At 45.8% G+C, this 25,000-nt stretch overlaps 1 protein-coding gene across 1 annotated transcript in view; it reads right to left on the bottom strand.

The window, feature by feature from the left end:
- Positions 1-1,248: 1,248 nt before the first annotated feature.
- BFSP2 (beaded filament structural protein 2) overlaps positions 1,249-25,000 on the bottom strand; it is a 69,810-nt gene continuing 46,058 nt past the window's right edge. The window contains exons 4-7 of the mRNA XM_060010035.1: positions 24,252-24,413; positions 10,215-10,346; positions 3,483-3,703; positions 1,249-1,528 (exon numbers count right to left, since the gene is read on the bottom strand). Coding sequence (XP_059866018.1) covers positions 1,525-1,528; positions 3,483-3,703; positions 10,215-10,346; positions 24,252-24,413 — 519 coding nt within the window. The 3' untranslated portion in view covers positions 1,249-1,524. The remainder of the gene's footprint in view (positions 1,529-3,482; positions 3,704-10,214; positions 10,347-24,251; positions 24,414-25,000) is intronic.

Below are 25,000 nucleotides of genomic sequence, written 5' to 3'. Positions count from 1 at the left end.
GGGGGCAAAAATTCACTGTAACAAGCAAGAAAGAAAAGAAACAGACCTCAGTGAATGGGCATTTGATATAGCCAGGCGCACACTCTCTCTTCTGGGGAGGCCCTGGTGCCCAGTGTTTCAGTCGTGGGCACCCCTGGGTGTGCAGCTGCAGAGGGGATTGGTGCTTTGCTGAAATGCAGCTTTGCTGAAATGCAGCATTAGGTGGTGTCTTGATGATTTCTGTGCCTCAGACAACAGAGGGAATTGTGCGAAGGTGCCATACAAACTGTAAATAGCTGTCCTGCCCACGGGACTTATTATTACAATTTCTTTGATCCTGGAAGCCAAAAAGGGAAAGCAGCTGGAGCAATTTCAACCGGGAGACCTAATGTCTTGCCTTGCTTCTCTTTCCAGCTTTCTTAAGGGTAAATAAGATTTCATTTGTTTATGTCGGCCTTAGCTATTCGGAAGCCCAGGTACTGAGGGAGGGTGTCTTCCAATGTGCCCATATTGGACACATCGTTCTGTCTGGATTAGCAGCTTACATGAGGACAGAGACTCAGCTTGGATATTTTGGTCTGCAATTCTGTGTGACAGGTGGACTGACAGAAGCTTGGGGGAAGAATTGAGAAATTAAGTCTGGGCTGCGTGTGTGTGGTTTTGGAGGCATGCGAGACTGCGCTAGGACACAGGTGGTGGTTTCAGTTTTAATCAGAAGGCCGGGGAGTCTTGGCTGGGTATGTGGCGGATTCATGAACTATATTTGGCTGGCCTGGGCCCTGAGAGGGCTGGGGAAGGACCCTTGAAGTATATTCTGAGGCTGCAAGTGTAGGCAACCACAGCCTAATTCATCCCCCACAGATTTAAACTGAAGCTCCATTTAAGCTGATCGAGAAGTGCTCTGACAACAGCAGTGAAGTGGATGTGTCTGTGCATTACCACCCACGAAGAGCACGTTAAAGACACCCAAATACTTGGTGATGCCTGTGGTTATGATACACACAGACCCCCTCTGTAGCAAGAACGTTGTTTTTGCCTCCAGTGGTGGCAATCTTGCCTGCCATGAGCACAACTCTTGCCCAAGAGGCACATTTATGTTGATAAACCCAAGGGCAGCTGACCCTTGAACAACAAGGAAGATGGCATCACGCTCAGGGACCCTTCCAGAAGCCTTTAAGAATGGCCCCATGAGGAAAGGCCAGGCAGGTAAAGTGATATCCATCTCCATCCGACAGTGGATTGAACAAGGTGGGCAGACTGGAAGCCACACACGAAGCATTTATTTGGAGAGGGGCAAGGGAGGTTGCTCAAGCTACAGACTATTTGAATTCAGGCAGCAGGACACTCTCCACTTCCAGGAAGCTTTTCAGCTCAAGCTGAGCCAGCTGGGGAATCCAGCAGGGAATCCAGCTTGGGATGGGGGTGGGGAGGGTGAGGGAAGATGCAGGTTGTGGGGTGTGAGGGGGTGGGGACTCCTCAAGGAACTTCGCTGGTCACTCGGTGAGGAAGGTAGCATCTTCTTCATGAAAAGAGGGTGTTTCTCCATTAGCTGAAACAAACAAACAAAACCCAAAAAACACATTTGAGTGAGACAAGCAATGGATGATGAAAATTAGTAAAGAAATCACAACAGAATTATACGAAAGTCTCACGGAAAGAATTTGGCCTTTGGAACAAGACAGTTTGGCTTTCAAATCCCACCTCCATGGTAATTAGCTGTGTGACCTTGGGCAAATGATTGAAGCTCTCTGAGGTTTTGTTTCCTGGCTGTAAAGTGGGGATAATGATGTAGTTCTGGCAGGGTTTTGTGGAGAAATGACGATAACATAGAGCTTAAGACTGTGCTGGCACATAGCAGGCACTCACTGGATGGAGTCCTTATATTCTTGAAGTAAATTCAGTCTATCTTGTTACTTTTTGGATTTGTTTAATACGATTTTGTGTAGTCAGATATTCATAGGCATCTGAAAAAATTTGCTTTGTTACAAACATCTAGCTTTTATAATCAACAGAAATCAGTCTAATAAAAAGACAGCTGGAAAGGAGCTGGATGACATGTTTTTGTCTGAAAGAGCAAGGGTTAGGTTGCTTCCATGTGGCCCTCTTGCATTCTGAGAAAGGGATGGTACAGAGCACACTGGAGACCCAGGAGACCTAGGCTCTGGTCCAGCTCTGCCTCTTCCTCCTATTTTGATCACTGGCAAATCCTTTTCTGCTCTGGCCTTCTTATTCTCTCTGGAATCAGGAGGGGTTGTACTACGTAATTGATAAGTTGTCTCTTAGAGCTGCTATTCTACTATGTATTCTCTTCCTCATTCAATGTATGCCACAGAAGGGACCTTGGAGGGCAATATGACGATACAGAATTGTGATAAAGGCTTCAGTTTCCTTAAAAAGCTGGCAAGGAAGCTAAGCCCCAAGACTCATGCATATGCCACAGGAAACCTTACCCATTAAAAAAAGACTACATATGTATGTGTATACACATATATGTGTATACATATATGTATATATACCACATACACACATATATATACATAGACTTATACATGCCATTCCCAACCTGTTGCCTCTCTCCAGTATGGAGGCTGGAAAAGCTAAATAGTTGCTTTCCCAGCATCCCTTGCAGGTAGGTCTGGTCATGTGAGATAGGAGGGAAAGTCTGTTGGAGCCTCCCCGAAACATTTTTCCTTCACTGAAAAAAGGAGTGAGCCATGCAGGGAAAAGCCTTTCTGCTGTTTCCTCTTGCCTCCCCTTTTCTGGCCATGCATGATGTCTGGTTATGATGTCTGGAGCTGTGGTAGGCATTTGGCAATTGGGGGTGACAAAGATGAAGACAGGGATGGTGTATCAGAGGGATGAAATGAGCTTGGGACCTGACTGACATCACGGAGCAGCCTGGCCTACCTCATTTCTGGAACTCTTAGGTAAACATGGTTTATGCCCTTGCTGCTCAAAGTGTGGTCTGTGGACCAGCAGTATAGACGTCACCTGAGAGTTTTGTCAGAAATGCAGAGTTTCAGGCCCCACCTCAGACCTTCGGAAATAGAATCTGCATTTTAAAAAGGTGCCCAGGCTTGGCATGTTTTGAGTGCATATTAAAGTTTCAGGAGCATTAGTTTATAGCTACACTAATTAGGTTTTATTACAGGCAGCTGAAAGCGTTCCTAACTGCCACCATGTATGGTAGGAAGTATGCATGAACACATATAGGTATGTCTGTGGTGTGTGGCTGTATATCTGCATCTATGAATGCATACAAACATCCACACATATACGTATACATACATAAGTACATAATATATTTTTGTCTATATATTTGCACATATATGAATAGAAAAATCCTGGAAGGACACAGGCTGTGGGAGTGGGGCTGGGTGTTGGGAAGTTTGGGAGGTGATTTCTCCTTTTTACACTAATTACTTCTACAGTGTTTGAAAAAGTGTCTAGTTTAAACCCAAGAGTATCTACTCCTTTCCTAACAAAGCCGAGCAGAGACGCACCTGCTCTCCTCGCGGTCCAGCAGCGCATGGTAGGACGCCACGTCCCGCTGCATCTGGCACTTGTGTGCCAGCAGGTGCTCGCGGGCCTGCAGCTGCTGCTCCGCCTCTGTGCGCATCTCCCTGAGCTCCGCCTCCAGCCTGCTGACCACGGCGCCCAGGTTCTGCAGCTCGATGTCGTGCCAGTGCTTGGCATCGTGCAAGGTGTTCTCCAGGCCTCGTTTCTACAAGAGAGGGAATATACGGTCCAGACCCAAGGCCGATGGGCAGGGCCTTGGAAGAGGGAGATGGGCAGAGCAGTGGGAGGGGCTGGCATCGGCCTGGTCTTTCTGTTTCTCCCAGGACGATGACCTTGACAGGCTGACGTGGCTCAGTGGGGAAGTAATGAATCCTCCTGGGGAGGCCAGAGTCTTGCTTAGTCTGATTCACTGATCCTTCCAACAGGGGTGGAGGTGGGGAGGGAGAAGAGGAAGAAGGAGGGGGAGAGAGACAGGAACTGGAGAGCCGGATGAGAGAGAATGATGAGAGAAGAGGCAGATGAGTGTGAGAGAGAACAAGAGAGGACAAGTGAGAGAGAGAGAGAGAGAGAGAGAGAGAGAGAGAGAGATTCACACACACACACACACACACACACACACACACACACGAGGCAGTTTGCAGGTGTTTTTTCTTGGTGAACCACCACCCACCATCCAGCTGGAACGCAGTCTCCTCCTGCATTCCTCCCAGATTCCCACAGTCAGAACGAATGTCTCTGGTCTCTACACACTCACTGTGGTTTTTAGTGTTTTAGTAGCACATCTTGCTAGTTCCTCTGCCCCTTGCTGCCCATTCGCCCCCTCCTCTCCCTGAGCTGTGCTGTGCAGGTTGGTCTCACTCCACTCGCAGCTTGGTCATCTCTGTGGATGACTCCTGTGTTGATGCGTCCAGCACAGATCTCTGCCCCAAGCAGACTCGGTACTGAGGTTCTTACTGGAAATATATGCAGGCCATGGGCCCTATTCAAATCAAGGTGTCCAAAATGGTGCCGTTGGCTTCCTTTGGAACCTGCTGGCCCCTCCTCTCCTGTGCTCCAGCTGGTGAACCCACATGAGCTAGAAACCGGGGAAAGATACGGCCCTGATCCTGCTTCCCTCCCAAATTCAGTCATCACTGAGTCCTACCTCTTGTACATTCAGAAACATTTTCCCATACGTGCCCCCTCTTGTCCAGCCACCAATGCCCCAGATCGATTCTTATCACCTCTCACCTGGGGTAACCTCCATGGCCTCCTAGCTCATCTCCCTGCCTGTGGTTCCTCTCCCTCTGTATCCCCCCACAGCAGCCACAGTGTGCTGTCTAAAGTCCAAATCTGGGCTTGTATCTCCCCTTCTCCTCACCTGGCTGACTCCTATTCACCCCACGTCCAAGCTCAGGGGTTACATCTCCTAGGAAGACTTCCTTGATGCCCTCTTGCCTCTGCCACCACCAGGCTGTGTTAGGGTGTCCCTCCTCTGGGTTTCACAGCTACCCAAGCACATGCATGCCCTTGAACTTATCATAGCGGGCTGAGCTTCTTAGGGGCATGTCTGCTCTAGCAGATGCTGAGCTCTTTGAGAGCAGGAACCTAGTCTCTGTAACCCCAGCGACAGGACAGGGCCTGGCACAGAATAGGGGTGTGTGTGTGTGTTTCCCAAGTGACAGCACTTTTATTATGGTGCACTTATTGCCCTATCTGTCTCCCCACTAGACTGAAACTTTCTTCTCATCTTTCCATATACCAAGCCCTGCAAACTGTAGGGCTGACCAATAAAAAAATGGTATGCCCCTCTCTTTAACATCTTTTAGTAGTAGTAATTATGTAGTTCTATAATTTAGCATCTGGCTTTTTATTTTATATAACGCATAAGAAACAAATAAATACCTTTCTAAATTGGACTGAGTCAAGTCTTGATGAAACAAGTTTCTATACCCTTTTTGACCACTGTGGCTGAAATAGAAGACTCTTGGTCATGATGTCACCTTGAATCATGGCTGCTGTTAAGCAGAGGCCACCATATTATCTTATTTAAATCTTCCCAATTCCATAGGATATGAGGAAGTTGAGTCAGATTCCCATCCTAGGTATGTCTACAGGTGGCAAAATGTGATTAGTGGAAATAAATCTAGATCAGTGTCTGGTCTGGTTATTATTTTGCTGGTGAGATCTGAAAACCCCTCCATGGCAGTGAGGATGCAGAAATGGTCACCTGGACTTTGAGAATCATTCGTTCCAACCTCTCTGGGTTTTCTCCCTTTGTTTATCAGGGAACTACTTGGTTTGTGAGTGGTGGTTGTTGACATTGGACCTGTAACATCTGTGATTTGGAAAAACTTTTCATGGAATCAGGTTTGGATCACCTGTCTATAGTTTTTGCCCTGTGTACGTGGTGACTTTTCCATGTGGCTTGGGGTTTTTCGCTGAAGACTTAGGACCCACTGCCCAAGGTGGGTTCATGGGAACACCTATCAGAGGTGCCACGTCTTTTCCATTAGACCCTTAGAGTCCAAGTCAAGCTTCTGCACCTATGTCCCTGACATCTTGACCTGGTTCTCACAGAGATGCCTGTGCTTGAGTCTCTATGATCAGCCATGCTGTGGGTCTCCTGCCCCGGCCCACTCACGACACAGCACCAGCAAGCAAACTGAGATCACAAAAGCATGCTTACTCTTGTCTCTAGAGATCTGAAGGGACTTCCTTAAATTGCTAAGCCCTCCGGAAAGTAAAATAGTGACCTTCTGTGATTTCTGGACTGAATTCCATTCCTGGTCTGAGTTGACTGAACACAGAGCTCAGGGGCCCTCAGACACCATTATTGATGCCTGGCTGCCGCTATAAACAGTGCCTTGTTGGCAAAGGAGCTGAAAATGTCACCAGCTCGGCTGTCTGAGGCTTACATAGCTTTGAGGGCCTGTGTGTGCACAGGTTACTGTGACTGAGGGTAGCAGGATGGCTGGATGAACTCTGCCATGTTGGAAAGCCGTACACGTGTGTGCTACCTGTTCTGGCTCATCTGTGTTCCTGACCTTGCCTGCAAGGCCCAGCGACCAGAACTCTGATCTACTAGAGCCACAGGGGACAGAGGCAGCCCATCCTGGGTTCCGAGCCCAGCCAGCACGTCACTGCTCCATCTTCTGGTTGGGGGGTGAGTTCTTGTCCTATTTGTTCCAATAGTCAGGACCACGGGGTTTAGGTGTGGTGATCAGATGCTGCCAACTTGGGGCTACTATACTAGAGGTTATAATAATAATTTTATAATGATAATTAATAACAGATACCACTTATTGACTCTGTGCCGGGCATGGTGCTAAGGGCTTGACCTGCATTATCTAGTTAATCATGCCAATGACTTTATGAGGAAAATTCTATGATGGTTCAGTGGTTGATCACATTTCCAAAGGCAGCTGCAACAATGATCTCCATCCCACCTGCACTTTCTCTCCGTGATTTTGCCACTGTCTCATCAAGAGGCAGATTCCTGTGGAATCTGGGCTGGTCTGTGACTGCTTTGACCAACAGAATGCTGCATAAATGATATTCAGGGACTTTCAAGCCCAGGTGTTAAAGAGGCCTGGTACTTTCTGTGCGCACCCTCTGAGGGAAGCCAGATGCCAGGTCCAACAATGTAAGACTGCCATGATACGAGGAAGTCAAAGCCAGGTATGTGCAGAGACCACGTGGAGAGAGAAAAAGAGATGCAGAGCTGAGGCATTGGGCATGTGAGCTGAAGCAGCCATTCTTGGACGTTCCAGCCCCAGCAGATGCCACATGGCATGGAGAAAAGCCATCTCTGCCGAGTGCTCCCTAAATTGCTGAATAAAGGAACAAATGATTTCCTGTTGTCCTAAGCCACTAACACAGCAGATGGATGTGATAACCAAAATAGATCCTCACTGTACAAGGGAGAAAACGGCATCTTCGGGAGGTCACACAGCTAGTGAGTAGAGGAGCCAGGATTCAAGACTCCAGGGTCTGAGTGCCCGTCCCGAACTCCACAGGACAGCCACCATCTAGTGCATGATAGAGCCAGAGAGCTCTGCCTCTCTACTTATGACTCGTGTTAGTGGGCAAATCCCTGAACCACAGTTTTCTCTTCGGCAAAATGGGATGCAGTCACAGTCTACCCTACTTAATGTTTCCGTGAAGCTCTGATGAGAGATTGCAGGTAAGCATGCTCTTATTACTGTTTCTATCACTTTGAAGAAATTGTGTTTTGGGCACTGTACCAAGTGGTTTGGGGACATAAAACTAATTAGACATGGACCCTACCCTCCAGGAGTTAATGTGAGTTCAGTGCATGAGCTGATATAACCACATGAACCAGGGGCTTTGAGTGTGAGTGGGTGGCAGGTGGGAGGGATCACCCCAGCTCTGGAGTCAGGGTCTAGGCTTCACGGTGGGTGTGGCACTTTGGTGAGCTCCACCTCACCTGTGCCCAGGGTGTGGATGACAGGAGCAGGTAGAGGAGGCAGAGTCGGGGGAGGAGTCTCCTTCTAGACATGGGAGAACATATCCAAGGGCTCAAGTGTAGGAAAGCAAAGGATGAGTTCTGGGCATTAAAATGAAGCCCGAGTCGGGTGGTATTGGAAGGTCTGGCACAGGAAGACTTTCTATTTTACCCACAGGCAATTCCAGGGGGTGGGGACACTGATAAAGCAGGAGAGAGGGGACAGTAGATAGAGGAATGGCCCAGATGGTGCAACAGGAGACAGGTGGAGTCTATCGAAGGGAGGAGAGGGTGGATAAAGCTTCAGAGATATTTTGAGGTGGGAAATGGAAGCCGGAGACCTCAAGTTGGAGGACATTCATCTTCTCTGCAGAACAGTGCTGGTGACAGCATCTACCAAGGGGCAGAGGTAAGGGCGGGCTGGGGGCGTGTGAGGATGGAGACTGCTGGAGCATCCACTCTGGGGAACACAGGAAGTACCCCTGCTTTGTTCTGTCATTTGTGTACTGGTTTTCTTTTACCAATCAGGTGATGAGCGTTTAGAAGACAGGAAACATATAATTCTTGATGGCCTCTCCCAAGTTTAAGGGAGGGCTCAGCACGTAGTAGGCTCCCAATACATGTGTGTGCAATACGAGCTGGGTGATGTGCACCAGCTACTTAGGCTGCAATTTCTCCAGGCTTTGTTTTTGATGATGTGGCTTGAGGATACATCCCTCACCTTTTGCCTGGAACTTTCTATCACCAGAAGAGTGGCAATTTTGGCAGCCACAAGGACCTCTGGGGGAGAAATGGCAACCTCTTAACTGTGTCTAAAGCAACTGCATTCCCAACATTAGGATGTTTATCAAGGGTTATGGCAGGTGAATAAAACTGATTAGCATAAAATCCACATAACACTGAACAACGCAATCTCTTTCAGACAACTTTTTAGTTAAAGTAGCAGTGATTTAGGCTGTAGTTTCCTGATCTTTCTCACCTCAGATCCTTTCCTCACACCCCCTTGCACTGACCCAGATCCCATCAGAGGATGACTCGGAGAAAAGTGGAGCAATGAGACGTGTGTCCTGTTGTAGCAAGACTGAGCATCTTCCCTGAGCTGACTGGGCACCATGTGACCTTGTTGCCGAGGACAACGGACCAAGTGAACTGAAGACCTTTGAAGGAAGGGAACTGGGGGTGATGGGATGATCTTGGCAGTAGGCAGAGGAAAAATTGTTTCTGAGGGGAACCAACTAGAGCAAATACTTGAGCTAACTTGGTGGCAGGCTGTGGCTAAAGCAGGAGGTGGGGCTGGTGGTTTGTGATGGAGCTGTCATGGGTGGCAATACTGAGATGAGGTGTATGCGGGGGTGGTGGTGGAAGAATGGGTACCCAAATAGCCCAGGACTTGAGGCTGTTGGGAGAGAGGGGCTTCTTGGGCCTCAGTGACGTCCAGACTACCTCAGCTGCACAGGGATTATACAACCCAATCCCTTCGTGCACTCTGGTGTGTACGAACACCTGTGGTTTGATTCAGTACACATGGCCCCCTGGAGGCATCCAGGAGGAGCCGTGCTTGACCCTAACAGAACTTCAGTCCATCCCAGAGATCAGAAGGTGGATTACTGTATTATTAATAATCATTTTAACTAATAATAATAATTAATAATGCAAGAGATCCGTCCACAAACCACAGCGAGTCTGAAGAGCTAACTAGCTTACTAGTTTTGCTTGGGTTCCCCAGAAGCAGAGTCAGACACAGGGATCCTGGTACATGCCAATAATTAAGGAGTTCCTTTCAGGAAAAGGGGGAGAAGGAAAGCAGCTCAGGGCAATGTAAAGTGTTAAGCCAGGAGGTGGTCTTGGCTGGACTGTGGCTACAGCCTGATCCCTTGGAGAGCTCTGGAGTGTGGATTACAACACAGAGCAGAGTCCACTTCGAAGCAAGTGGACTGGGCTTTTAAACCCCACTGTCAGTCAGTCATTGGCCAATGGCTGAGGACTGGGGGGGCACGCCTACCATCCTAGGCCAGGTCTTCTTTTTGGCAGAGGGCAAGTCTCTGGGCATCTGTGGCGTCAGCAGCCAACAGTCATGGCAGCAGCCTGGTGAAGGGGATTTCACTGGGGCACTAACTGTGTCTACGACATTTGTCATTTGGTATCGGTTGATCCTTTGCAGGCCTCAGAACTCATGTGCTGTGAGATGGGAAACCCATATGACTACAGTTAGACAGTTGAGAGTAAAACTTCACACAGGAAAGGCCAAGGCTCTTCCTGGTCCACTCACCAGGGCCCGTAAGGATTCCGTCTCAGCCTGCAGGCTCTGGATTTGGCAGGAAGTGTTGTGCGCCTCCACCCTGAGGGCAGCAGCCAGCTTCTCTTCCTGGGTCTGGGCCCTGCGGGCCACCTCCGTCTGTTGCTGTGGAGAGGCAAGGGTGAGCAGGGGGAACCAGGGCCTGAACCCGTCCTTCCGTCTTACCTTCTCCAGTCACCACTCCGCAGCCTCTAACTCAGAGGAAACAGCCATTTGATTTGAAAATCGCTCTTTTTCTATCGGCGCCCACACCAGCTTGTATTCCAACATTTATTTAGTTTGAACATATAATGCATACAAATGGAATAAAATTCAAAAGATTTTCTAAAGGATATATAGTAGAAAGTCTCCTTTTCTTCCTGTGCCCTACTTACTTTGTTCTCCTGTTTCTAGTTTCTCATATCTCCTTCCAGAAATATTTCATGTATTTATAAATAAATGCATATGAGCATCCCTACTTGCTTTGGTACTTAACATATTTTTAGAAATTATTCTATAGCAGTATATATAGATCACTTACATTTTTTTTAAGGGCTGCATGGTAATGCCTTGCTTGGAAGTACTATGATTATTTGGAAGTTCCCCACTGATGGACACTTAGCTTGTTTCCAGTCTTGGCCTATTATGAACAATGATGCAGTCCCTCATTTTCCATACATGGGAGGATCTCTGAGGGGTAAATTCCTGTAGTGGAACTGCTGAATCAAAAACGTAGGCATTTGTGGACTTCCCTGGTGGCTCAGTAGTTAAGAATCCGCCTGCAATGCAGGGGACACAGATTTGAGCCCTGGTCCAGGAAGATCCCACATGCCATGGAGCAACTAAGCCTGTGAGCCACAACTACTGAGCTTGTGTGCTGCAACTGCTAAAGCCCACGAGCCTAGAGCCCGTGCTCCACAACAAGAGAAGCCACCGCAGTGAGAAGCCCACGCACCGCAATGAAGAGTAGCCCCTGCTCGCCGCAACTAGAGAAAGCCCGCGTGCAGCAACGAAGACCCAATACGGCCCCCTACCAAAAAAAGTAGGCATTTGTAATTTTGATAAACGTTGGGAATTTGTAACCCCTTCCAGTGCTCCAATTGCCCCACACCTTGCTCAAACAAGGAGTGAACAAATTTGACCTGATTGTCCCTGTTTCCCTGTAAAAACCCATCTGACCACACTGTGAATTTAGGGGGAAGGTCTGTGCTTTGAACCTTCTCCCCAGAGCAAGATGGACATATTCTGATTACTCCTTTTTGCTTGGGAAAAGGGAAAACATGAGAGCTCTCCCTCATTTATCTTCAGTGCAGTCTGATAAAATGTCTACAAGGCAGTGATGTAGGAGAAAATAAACTGCTTTCTCTCCTAAGTTACTGGCTTTCTGAATTTGCTATCTTTACCACATATGAATACATATTTACAGAATTATGTGCAAATAGTCCAGCCTAACTCACTGGCTAAGAAATCCCAAGTCAAATGGCTCACATCTCAGTAGTAGTTCTGCCAGTTCTTGCTGTTTGGGGGCTATAAAGAGCTCAACAAAAATGTCCATTAAAGCCTTGGGAGCAGCTGAAGGAGAACATAACCCGTGGACCCTGCTCTGACTGGTTGGCCCGTGGCTGTGTGTCTCCGGGCCATCATTCCGCCCGTAGATGACATTGAGTGGGGAACGATAATCATATGATGACTGCCTCCTGGGATCACCATGAGGCTCCCATCAGGTTATGCATGTGGAGGCTTTTGCAACCTTAAAATCATGCAAATATTGGCTATATATATTTTCTATGTGTAACAAGGAATGTAGTACCCAACAAATGAGTTTGTAGAAAGCCACTATGAGTTGAATACTACTAATGATAACTAATATATATTGAGCATTTTGTGCCACTTTGTTAACTGCTTTTTATTTTTTGGGGGGGCTGTGCTATGTGGCCTGTGGGATCTTAGCTCTCCAGTGGTGAAAGAGCAGAGTCATAACCACCAGACCACCAGGGAATTCCCTTAACTGCTTTAAGTCCATATATCATTTAATCTTTACAACCCTGTGGAGCAAGTGTCATTGTTATTTCCATTTCACATGAGGAAACTGAGGCACAGAGAGATTGAGCTATTTATTCAGGATCAAATGGCCCGGACTTCCCTGGTGGCGCAGTGGTTGAGAGTCTGCCTGCCGATGCAGGGGACACGGGTTCGAGCCTTGGTCCGGGAAGATCCCACATGCCGCGGAGCAACTAAGATGGAGCACCACAGTTTCTGAGCCTGGGCAGCTAGAACCCGTGCTCTGCAAAAAGAGAAGCCACCGCAGTGAGAAGCCCACGTACCGCAATGAAGAGTAGCCCCTGCTCGCCGCAACTAGAGAAAGCCCGCGTGCAGCAATGAAGACCCAATATAGCCAAAAAGAAATAAATTTTAAAAAATAAAAAAAAAAGGAGCATAAGGCCCTGAGGGTCAGAGCTGCGATTCAAGCCCAGCAGCCAACCCCAGTGCTGTGCTCTTAACAACCAGTACTTAATGCTGCCGATTCCACCAATGCCTCAACTTAAGACCCTCCAAATTAGAGCTGTCTCCCTCAAAGAGAAGGTAGATCCCTCTAAAATACCCTCATGGTTCACCAAGTCCTGTGATCAGTAGCCCGGTTTTTCTTCCTCCCTCTGGGGCCGGGGCCTGGCCAGATGGGCTGTGTGGGAGAGGGGTACCCTGGCAGACAAATGGAGTCAGAGTGGCCAGGGGCAGCCGTGAGCTGAAGCTGGCTCCTAAAAGCTCACAAAAGCCAAGTGTTAAAGTTTCAGGAATTTTGTGATCTGGTGGTTATGTAGCCATCATTCAAAATTAGATTATATCAAGTTACAATCAAATAAGTTATATGAAAAAGGGTAATAAATACATCACTGGCTAATTATTTTGCATTTTATCATTATCTATGCTACTGAGGTAATTTACATCAATGGTACTTGCGTGGTAGAAATAACACATAATGCTGTGCTCCTGCACATCTCTTCCCAACTTTGTGTTCATTTACATCATGTTAGTAGTTTGAAATCAACCATGGTGAGAGTATTTACACCATGGAAACTGGCAAACACTACAAATCAGGGGTTGAATTATTGTTTTGTTGATTGTCCAGATTTAAGAAAGGGATGCAGAAAATGTTAATAATGCAGATTAAACTTAAAAGTGGGTCATGTCTGTAGCTATTGTACTGGGAATGGAACAAAAATTAGAGGGACTATTCTTCCAGTGTCTGAAAATTATCACGTGATTCACAAAGAAGTCACTCACAATGCTGATGAATGAACTCATCCAAATATTAACCAAAATTCATAGCAGAGCTATCCTCATTCATCATTGATGTGAGTGACTATTTGCTTAACCAGATATTAATAATCAAGCATTTTTCTGTAATCTGACTTTGTGACACTATTGTTGATGATAGAATTATAAAAATGGCTGGTGGATTTCGCAAGAAATAGCAAGTCACACTGAAGCTATAGATGCAAATGGAAGAGCAAAGTATTTTATCTTAAAGTGTGTTATTTCTAAAATTGCATAAAGAAAACATCAACAAAAACTTTCATGTTACCTTTTAGGTAGTGTTATGAATTTGACTGGCATATGAAAACATATGTTTACATTTCCTTGCAGAGAGCAGCTGGGAAACATCACCAGCACAGGATGGGTAAGAGCCAGGCATGAGGAGAAGTCCAGTCCCACGGAGGCATGTTTTAAAGCCTTGGTGGGCAGGTCTGGGGTAAAGCTGCTGGCCAAGGCCATAGCCCTGGCACTGAATGAACTGTCCCTCCTCTCGACCCAGATAATGTACTCGGTAGTTCAGTGGCACACACTGGTCTCTGGAGAGATGAATCCCCAGGTCTTAGTTTTATTGGCAAAATGCTGTACCCAAGTGTTTCCCAAATATTCTTGGACAACCAGCATGGTTTGTCATATATCTGCATACTAATTCAAACTGTTTTTATTTGAACCAATTCACTTTTTCTTTGTAAATAAATGTCTTTAAAATGTAAACTACAGTTAAGTTCTCAGATTTTAAAGTGTGTCAGCATCATCTGGGGGACCTTGTGAAAATGCAGATTCTGATTCAGGAGATCCTGAGTGGGCCCCAGGAATCTGCATTTAAAACTTCCACGTGATGCCTGGTTCATGGAAGCAAAGTTCTAGATTGCTACAGAAACTGATAAAACTGTATTATTTGCCATAGATAAAAGATAACTGAAAAAAAATCAATAAAATTAAAGCAACCACTGTATTATATTCTAGCAAATGTTGCTTGCCAAGCTGCTGAGTCTCAAAGCTGGCTTTCTCTTTGTTGAAAGTCAAAATTAATAAGTATAAGAGAAGTGTTAATGATGCCCCAGCACCAAATGGAAAATTTCTTGCACCATTTTTAAATTAAGATGGAAAGAGAAAAAGAAATTAATTTGATCACTGTGGGTTTCAGTTTTGTTTTATATCACGTCCCAGACCTTCTCAAATCAGCTTGCCACAAATGATACTTGCCCTTCATCTGGGGACAGTTAACTGTTTTAACTCACCTAAAAGTATTACATGTTCTTCTCCAATGGCTTTTTAGATTTATGTTTTCTCGTTATTATAATAACTCCTGTTTCCATTTCAACCCAATGCCTACAGATTTCTCCTCACAGACCAAATAGGAGGTGTGTGGTTCTAGCTCCTGAGCATGGGAAGGGAGGATTGATCTGTCATTCAGTGCCATTGCTGGGATGTGTGCTGAGGTTCAGATATGTTGGTTCCCAGGCTTGCAAACCAACTTGAATTCTGGGCTCCACGACGCACGAGCTGAGCCACCCAGGTTTGCACTCCAGCTGTGTTTCTGGGGCAGGAAAGCATGTTGGCATTTTGAAATATGGTAAAAATTTTCAAATTAAAATTTAAAAATTGGCACAATGTTGCCCATGAAGGATGGATGTGACAGACAAAGAGCAGCAGGCTGTTGAGTAAGTCAGAATGAAGAATTGGAGGGTCTCCAAATGGAGGGGAAAAGAGGCATCTCCACACCCCACCCATTTGGCTGATTAGCGTTGCCATTCCCCAAAACACCCTTGGCGATTGGAAAAAATGGCCACTTTGTGGTGTGAGGGGAGAGTGAGAGTTTGCGGGGGGCAGAATGTGGAGAGCAACGATGCTGGTGTGTTCTTAGCAGAACACGTGTCCAGGCTGAGCCCTCAAGGGTGGACGTGTGCAGCCTGCCTTTCCCCGAGCAGTTGCTGTGTGGGTTCCAGCAAGTCACAAGCTCTCTGTTTTTTGCAGCTGGGGGACAGCTTTATGAGAGTATTGCTCTGCTGCAGAGCACAGCTAACGGCCTTGCTCTTAAACTTCTCAGACCTCACAGGATCACACGGACCTCATTATGGTCACTTTCATGGAGAAAGGGAAAGCAGTGGGCTCCTTGGGGAAAAAGGGGTTCCCGATCTTGCATGACAGAGGAAGCTTATCCACAGGGAAGGCACAGATTTGTGGTCTGGAAAGAAGTCTGGCCTAACCTTTTGGTCCCTCAAGACAAAGCCCTCCCAACCTCATACAAGACGTCACTTGTGCTCATCCTTAAAAAAGAGGATGAATCAAGGTCCGCCCACTCCATGAGGTCTGTCTGGGTCAGAGAAGCAGTTAAGAGTGTTGATTCTATAGTCAGAACATGTGGTTTGAATCCCAGCTCTGCCATGGTCTAACTGTGTGATTTACCTAACCTCTCTGTGCCTCAGTTTCCTCCTCTATAAAATGGATAAAATCACAATACTCATCTCGGGTTGGGAAGATGAAATGAGAACAGACCTGTCAAGTGCTCAGGACACTGTTGGGCGCTCTGTAAACCCTCAATAAATGCACTGCTGGCCCTGCTTTCCCAGCACAGCTCACTCTGCCTGGTGTGGTCTTTCTGTCCGTTGTCTCCCACCTGCACCCCAGCCAACCTCACACTAGACTGTGGCACCTTGTGCGCAGGAACAACTTCTTACTCACCCCTCAACACCCCCGTGCACCTAACATGGTTTTTACCCCTGGAACATGCCCAACGATGTTTCTTGGAAGTCTACAACGTGTTTCAGGTGCAGGCTTGGGACTGCGGAAGAGGAAGATCTACCAGGAATGGAATTAAACCTCCTTTTCATTAGGAGGATCGGCTGTCATTATTGTAATGATTATAAGGCACTTTCCAGTCACCCAGTGTCATATAAATGTTATTTAGCTGAGGATAGATTTTGATAGGCAGTACACACACACCTAAACTACCCCAGCCAGGTGTAGGATTCACTTGGGAGAAAGCTGGATGCCATCCAGTCTTCACCAGAGACATGGGTCCTCCTTAGTGGGAATTAAAAAGAAGTGCATGTCTCACTCGGTGAGACATCAACACTGGCAGAAGAGCTGGCCTGGCTAGGCTGAGCCATGTCTCTCCTTAAACTTACATGAGAGCTGCTTGGCTGTTGAAGCGTATCTCTTTAGGGTGTAGGACCAATTCCCAGCCTCGGTTGAAGCTGCCAAAGGAAACACAGAGGAGCGTGTGGCTTGGCAGACTTGCTGCCCTATTGGTCGTGAGTGAGCACCCCCAGCCGATGAACGAGGCAGAAGGGGCTCAGCAAGGAGGGGTATTCTGAGGAGAAAAATATATTCTTCATCTGCAAGTAATTATTGGAGAAGTCTAAGTGACAGCATTTTTGTTCGGGTTCATGGAGATCATTCCATCCCTAAGAAGGCTCGCCTCTGCTCTGTCCCTGCCAGGAGACTAGGTGTTGGATACGAGCCACCTTACCTTAATTTCTCAGGGATTTGGGTTGTTTTATCTTTGCAGATCTCCTAGTTTCGAAGTAAGATCCCTACGCTTTTCCTGGGAAAGAGTTACTGTTAAGAAATATCTAAGACAGCTTTGAGATAGTCAGAATCAGTGGCTGCAGATGAGCAAGAATTGAAGCCAGGGACGTTGTGTCCACAGCACCAAGCCTGGGGCCTGCAGCTTGGTTTGTGGTTGACAAATGGAGTGTGAATGAGTGAGTGAAGATTCCTTGGTGGAAGGTTTGAGGATGAGGATGCAATGGTGGATGGGTGTTGACCAGTCGTGGGGTTGAAAACGCAATATAGGAGATGAGGACCTGGGCTCCCCCCGCATGTGGCTGTGCTGGGTAGTGGGGTAAAGGACTGGCAGTGCCCCCTTGATGAGACAGTCTCTTTATTTTCCCTAGTCTGTTACCCTACCTTCCTGCCCCCAGCCACACCAGCTGGGGCAGACCACCGTAGCACACAGCTATACTAACACTTCCTTACGGGCTAACAATATGTTTTGAAAGCCAGCTAGAACTACCATAAATTAAGTAAAAAGACAAGTGACAGGGAGTTCCCTGGTGTCCCAGTGGTTAGGACTCTGAGCTTCCAATGCCAGGGCCTGGGTTCAATCCCTGGTCAGGGAATTAGGATCCTGCAAACCTCGTGCTGTGGCCAAAAAAAAAAAAAGACAAGTGACAAACTGGGAAGATATTTGCAACTTATATCACGGAGAGAGGACTAATTTCTCTAATTTACAAAGAGCCACTACAAACCAGTAAAAAAGAATCCCAGACCTAATAAAAATGGGCAAAAGATATGATCTGATAGTACACACAAAAGCAAATATGGATGAAATTCAGCATGTAACAGGATGTTCCACCTTCCTCATAATATGACAAATGCAAGATAAAAGTATACTGAAAAACCATTTTTTACCTATAATATTGGCAAAGATCACAAAGTGATCACAAACTGTGAGAACTCACAGTATCAATGAAGATGCAGGGAATGGACACGCTCAAACATTTCTGATGAGAATATAAATTGTTATAACCTTTATAGAGGATAATTTGGCAATGTTTATCAAAATTACTGATGCACATAATTTTTGCCCCAGCAATTCCATGTCTATAAATTTATCCAGAGGATACATTTCTATATTGGGAAATGAGGGACATACAAAGTCAGTGACTAGTCTTATTTATAATAGCTTAAAGATTGGAAGCCACCATTCATCAGCAGGGCACAGGTTAAAGAAACCCTGGGATACCTGTTAGCTGGAACAAGGGTTGGCAACTTTTTCTGCAAAGGGCCAGATAGTAAATGTTTTAGGCTTAGCAGGCCATAGGGTCTCTGTTGCAACTATTCAACTCTGCTGGTGTAATGCAAATGCAGCCATAGACAATATGTAAATGATGGGCATGGCTATGTTCCAATAAACCTTTATTTGTGAAAAACAGGCAGCAGGTCAGACTTGGCTTGTGGGCCATAATTTGCTGCCCCCTGTGGTACAATATTGTGCAGCTAAAAACAATATGTTCTGAATGCTACTAATTGTGTTAAAAGAGAAAATATATACATCGTTTCTTGTACCTGCATAAAATGTCTCGGAAAGGGCACATGGGAAAAGGAAAACATTGACTGACCCTACAACAAAGACTGGGTGGCTGGGACATGGGTGGGATGACACTTTTCACTGTATATCATTTTGAATTTTGAACCAAGTGAAGGTATTAGATATTAAAATGCATAAATAAAAAAAGAAATAAAAGCAAGCTGGGGCCCTTTTGCAAAACTCGCTCTGTGACGTATTTTGAGGTTTAGAAATGCTAGGTGACTCATCTTCAGTGCTTGCTGTGAGCGCACCAGGAGGAATAAGCCAGTGCTTATTTCACAGAAGAGCCATTGAGATTATAGCAAACTCATCAGCACACAGGGACCCCTAGATTACAGATGCTCTCAGCGTTCTGCTATCTCAAAGGAACTCTCCCAATTGGCTATCATGGCAGGACCATACTAGGCTGTCTTGGAGCCTAGAGCAAGGGACAGTTGAGTGCCAGAAATCCATTTAATCTAATTTCATATATCCTAGAAAATACTGAATCTTCTTGGTAAAAGCAAGCAAAGAAAAGCCATAGACACAGCAGCCTGTATAAAATACTTGCCCTCACAGAGCAAGTTATTGTTTGTGAATACGGATGACATGGTGACATGTTACCCAAGTCTTCTAGTCTCTCATGGGTAGATCTAGACCTATGCTGTCCAGTATGGTAGCCACTAGCCACATGTAGATATTTATGTAAGAAGTCATAAACATTAAATAACATTAAGAATTCAGTTTCTCAGGTGTATCAGGCACATTTCAAGCACTCAGTAACCACACGTGGCTGAGCTGCCACACTGCACTCTGCACAGATTACAGAACAGCCTCATCACTGCAGAGATTTCCATTAGAGGGCACTGTCTGGTGCCTCCTGCAGCTCTAAGACTATCAATAACCGGAAACCTCGCAATTCATTTCCACCTCTTCACCTCTCTTCATTCTTAACCATCTCCACAATCTGTCATCCTGACTGTTTGAGGCATGATGGTTATAGCTCAGATAAAGTTTCTGACCACAAATACCTTAAACTGATCTGACGCAAGTGTGACCTACTGTCAGGGCAGGGAGCATGGAGCAATCTACTTGTTGTGGAGTTCCTGGCCCCGAGGGACTCATAGGAGCTGCCACCCACCCCCCTCCAGCTCACGCTGGTGATTGAATAAGCCTTTGGTTACTGTGCATGTCACCCAGCTGCAGTGAACAAGGGACAGAGATTTGGCTTCTGGGAATTGAGGGGAGGGCCTCCAATCCCATCAAGGGAAAACTGAAGTGGGGTAGGTCAACCTTTTGAACCCTAAGCAGTCTAATTCTGAAACTTTGGGAGCCCTTAGCCTTCAGGGTGGCCCCGTTTCCAGGAGGACCGCACACTGTAAGGAAAAGGTCAGTTGGAAGAAACATGGGATTATATGTATCGTGATGGACTGACATGGACATGAAAGACTATAACTGCATAATTTTTTTTTTTTTTTTTTTTTTTGCGGTACGCGGGCCTCTCACTGTTGCGGCCTCTCCCGTTGCGGAGCACAGGCTCCGGACGCGCAGGCTCAGCGGCCATGGCTCACGGGCCCAGCCACTCTGCGGCACGTGGTATCCTCCCAGACCAGGGCACAAACCCGCGTCCCCTGAATCGGCAGGCGGACTCTCAACCACTGCGCCACCAGGGAAGCCCTGCATAATATTTTTGAAAGTGTCTTTTTGGCTACCTGGAACTTCATTTTCCTGTTGATGATATGATGCTTGAAATGTTTGCATTTGTGAAAGAAAAACTTAGTACAAGCAGCCTGGCTGCAGGGAAACTAGAAGCTCCTGGCTCTCTCTCCTCCTTCCTTCCCTCCCTTTCTTCCTTCCTGGTAGCAGAAAACACATCTGTGAAATGGGAATAACAAGAGTTCCTGCTTTTGAGGCTGTTGTGAGAATTGAATGAGCAGAAAGGATGTCAGAGGTCTAGCCAGCACAAATGGCCTCACATGGTTATCAGTTTTATTTTTTAATTCTAGGTCTTGTAACAATGACTGACAGATGATTTCGATGTATCCGTAAGTTCCGCAAGTTTTAGGAAAGAAGGGCACTGAGAAATCTTAATCTAGCCAACGTCAGTGTACAGAATACTTGCACTCAGGACTCTCTCTTTTGTTTGTCGCTCTACAGAGTGGAATTGTCTCAGCACATGAATCCAGGAAACAGGTGAATAATAGTGACCCTTCAGTATTCCCCAAGGTGGTCTTTTTAAGGTCTGTCAGTTGCACACTGGGAAGTGTGTTCCATGGCTAGCCAGGAGGAGGTGTGTAGGGTGGTATGGCATGCTGTTGGAGGTTCTCGAAGTATCCCCAAATACCCTGAGTTGGGTAACCACATCAAACAGAAAAGGAAGGGCCAGACTTTAAAACACTCTGGAAATTCTCTGGACCACTGTGATCCCCCAGTCACTGAATCATGCAACCTGAGAAGCTCCAAAGACTGGACCACTGAGGTTCCCGACATCTATAACACCGTGGCTAGAGAGAACCTGGTGTTATAAGCTTTTACCGATTAAGGAATAAAAAGAGTTGGCAGGAAAGTGATAGCAGATGCTGATGGCATCCACCTTGACTCCTTGGGCCACTACATGTTAGTTCTCCCCAGCTTCCTTCTCTCTGTCAGATTCCGTACCTCTCCCTGGGAGCTCTCTCTGAAGTCTTTGAAAGGTCACTCCGCTAGCAGACGGCAGATGACTGAGGGGAGAGGGTATTACTACCCCAGCTTCCTCGCCTCTCTCCTCTCCTGTATTCTGTACCGTTCCCCAGGCCCCCATGGGGATGCTCCAGTCTCCCCAAGTGGGAGCTGGTTGGATAACAGTGTTCTTTCTTTGTTTGCTTCTCTGCTTCCCGCAACCTCCAAAGAAACCACCTACACTTCAATATTTGTCTCAGCATCAGTTTCTGGAGGAACTTAAATGAAGACAAGTTAATCATGTCAATTAATTTTTAGCCTCTCCAAGCTGAGAGGTAATTAAATACATGTCTGTATTCTCTCTGCAGAATGTTTAGAAAGCAGTGTGTGCTAAACCCTTTCACATTTGTGCTTTGCAGCCAAGAAACCTACAAGAGATGTTCAGGCTGGACAAAAGTCAGCCCCCGAGGGCATGACGGCAATTGACAAAACTATTTATTGGAGGACTTCTGGCTGTCAGTTCTGATCTCTGTTGATGATTAGAGGAATTCACTCATTCTGCAAATATTTTCTGAGCTCCGCCTCTCTGCAAGAGGCCCAGGGAGCATCGGCCAAACTGAAACAAGTACTGTCTGTTTTCTCTGAGAGGTAGCTTTCAGATTACTCTATTAAAAAACACACTAATGAATCTGTTCAGAATTAATGTTTGAATGACTGTTGGGCTGGTGATGATTCTCAAGAGGGTGAGGGGTGAATAATAATGAAGTTTTTTTTTTTCTTTTTCACACTATGCAGGATTAATTTCTGTTAATTACCATACTCCTCCACCCTTTCCCAAAGAGATAATCACTATGGTGTGGTGTAGACCCCAGGAGGGTTGGGACAGAAACAAGTCTGCAAATTCCTGGGCCACTGTGATTTAGCTTTGGAGGCAGAGCCAACAGCCTAATGCAGAGAAAAAAAAATCCCTGGATCAAGAGCCAGGAGAGCTGAACTGTGGTGTTCCAACCAGCTGTGCAAATTCAGAACATCAACTGCCCTCTCTGGGTCTCAGTTTCCTCACCTCTAAAATGAGGGAGTGGGGTTGTTGGTCTCTAAGGTCATTAATTATAAATATTCATGAGTCCCCTAAGAAGCAATGGACCCAAACCATGTATCTGCTTTGGTTTCACTTTCTCTTTGTGTGGTTTTGCCTCTCACTGGTTATGGGGGCTGTATTTCATGGAGTGACTAGGCACTATTTACCGTGGAAATTGTTTGTAGTGACCTGGCCCAAGGATTTGAAGGTTAGAAAGAAGAGCTTTTGAAAAGGGGTAAGGGGTGGAGAATTGGGGAGTGGAAGATGTTTTCCGGGCTGGAGAACATTGGGGGATCCAGACTTGTGAAGACCCTGTGGGGAAGTTTCCTGTTGATACTTGGGGGGCAGGGGTTGAGGAGGGCTGGGAGAAGAAAGAGCAGAAAAGGTCCTCCCGGTTTTCTTTTGGGAGTTTTTATCAACTCTTGTGGTTCCCAAACTTTACTGTGTATTAGAATCATCAGTGAGCTTAAAAACCATGAAGTCCCTCTCCTTCTGATTTAATTGGTCTTGGGCCTGGGTGTCTTTGAAAGTGCACCGAAATAATTTTGTTGTGCAGTCAGGATTGCGACCCACTCAATGGGCACTGAGAAATCAGGAGCAGCCCTCTTGCCTTCTTTCAAATTCTACTTTATTTTTCCCACTTCCTTCATGCTTTCCTTCCTCTTCTGCTCTTTCAATCCTCTGCCTCAGAATTCCAGAATCATGAATGGGTGGGAGAAGGGGAAGGGAAGAACAAACTCTGTGCATTCTATTTTCTGGTTAATTCCTTTCTTATTTATGAGGTTTAATAAAAGATGCTTTCCCTCCATGAATATAATTCATACTACTTTAAAAAAAACTTAAGAAAAACTCGGAAACAAGAAAGAAAAAACATCACAACATGAAATGGGTCCCACACTTAAAGATAACCACTGCTAATGCTAATACTTTTACAGTTTAGAGTTTTCTTTCTGATGTTTTTTTTTAAGGGAGACCTTTTCTTCACAGCTTTATTAAGGTATAATTGAAGTACAAGAAACTGTGTTCTGACCTTTTCCTGATGCCTAGTTTCTTTGTTTGAATGCTTTACCTACTGTGAATAGCAGGGGTTGGCAACTGCAGCCCAAAGGTCAAATCCAGCCCACCTCCTGTTTCTGTAAATAAAGTTTTATTGGAACACAGCCATGCTCACTGGTTACCTGCTGTCCACAGCAGCTTTCACACCACAGTGGCAGAGCTGAGTATTGCAACAGAGACCATCTTGTCCAGGAAGCCTCAATATTTACTATCTTGTCCTTTACAGAACAAGTTTGCTGACCCCTGGTACATATCAATCTGTACTCTCTTTTTTCTCCCCATTTTACCTTATTGCCTGAGCAGTTTCCATATTGCTATAAATGCTTCATAAATACCATTTCTAATAACTGCCTGATATTTTATTGCATGGTTAGGCTGTGGCTTAGTCTTTCTCCTGTTATTAAATATTTATCCAGTTTTCTTCCCAATTTTTTTCACCCTTATAATAATGAAGGCTTCAGTGGGTATAGCTGGATGTACACTTTATCTGTATTTTCAGTTATATCTTCAGGATGGGGTTTAGATTATTCAAGTGGTAGGCAGGAGCATTTTATGATTCTTGGTACATGTCATCAAATCCCTTCCTCAAAGATGTCACATGGGTTTGTGCTCCCCAACAACTCAGGAGAGCACCCACATTTCCACATGCTTGCCAGCACTGAGTATTACCATTTTAAACTTTTTCTGCATTTAGACAGGTAAACAAAAAGCTTTGTTTTAAATTGCATTTCTTTTCTGTCTAACGAGATTGAAATTGTTGCTTTTTTTCTTTTGCATGTTGGCTGCTACTCATCTTTGCTTGGCCTCCTTCTGCAGAGGGCAGAGTGAGGATGCTGGTCCTGCCTCTTACCTTAGCTTGGAGCAAGGCTCCTGCTTCCGCCCACTTCTTTTCGACATCTCTCTCCCAGTGAATTCTGATCGTCTCAAGGATGTCATCCAGCCCAGTGCCAATGGGAACATCCAATTGTTCCAGCTCAGACCCTGCCAGCTGTTTGTATAGCATTTTCACATCCTGAAAAGGACAACATATACCTCAGTGAGTTCCAGAGGAGAAAGAAAAGACACAGAATTCTAGCCAGCTGAAGCCCAGCTCTGTGGACAATACTTTGCTTCTCATTTTGCTGCTGCCAAACATGGGGCTTCACAAAGACAGGCAAAGTCCCTGGTCCTCTTCCCAACATGGGCTCTATATTCTCTTTTCCCCAGGATGCATTTCTTAGGCTACTCTTCACAAACCCATGCCCACCCAAAGCAAAGATCAAAATAAATAAATAACAAAATAACAACACAGAGTAAGCAATAGCAGCAAGATGAAATTTATGAATTTCATAAAGTCAGAGGAGGCGGAAAGAGATTTAAAGATAACTGTGGAGTTTTTAAAGCGTTACCTTTAGAGAGTGGTGACAAACTATGGAGCTGAGGACAGGAGGAAGTGGGCTTATTGATTCCTGGTTAGCTTACAGTTGGACAAAAGAAGGAGCTTCCCAATGTGAACATGGTTAAATGGGTTTTGACTTTTTCCAACTGCAAGCACTGTTTGGATCTTGACCGGTGTGAGGTTGTTTAGAATCACTGCAGGTCTGCAGGACACTGGACAAC

The sequence above is a fragment of the Delphinus delphis genome, chromosome 4, assembly GCF_949987515.2.
Source record: "Delphinus delphis chromosome 4, mDelDel1.2, whole genome shotgun sequence".
NCBI classification, from domain to species: Eukaryota; Metazoa; Chordata; class Mammalia; order Artiodactyla; family Delphinidae; genus Delphinus; species Delphinus delphis.
This window is presented reverse-complemented; position numbering and strand designations above follow the sequence as displayed.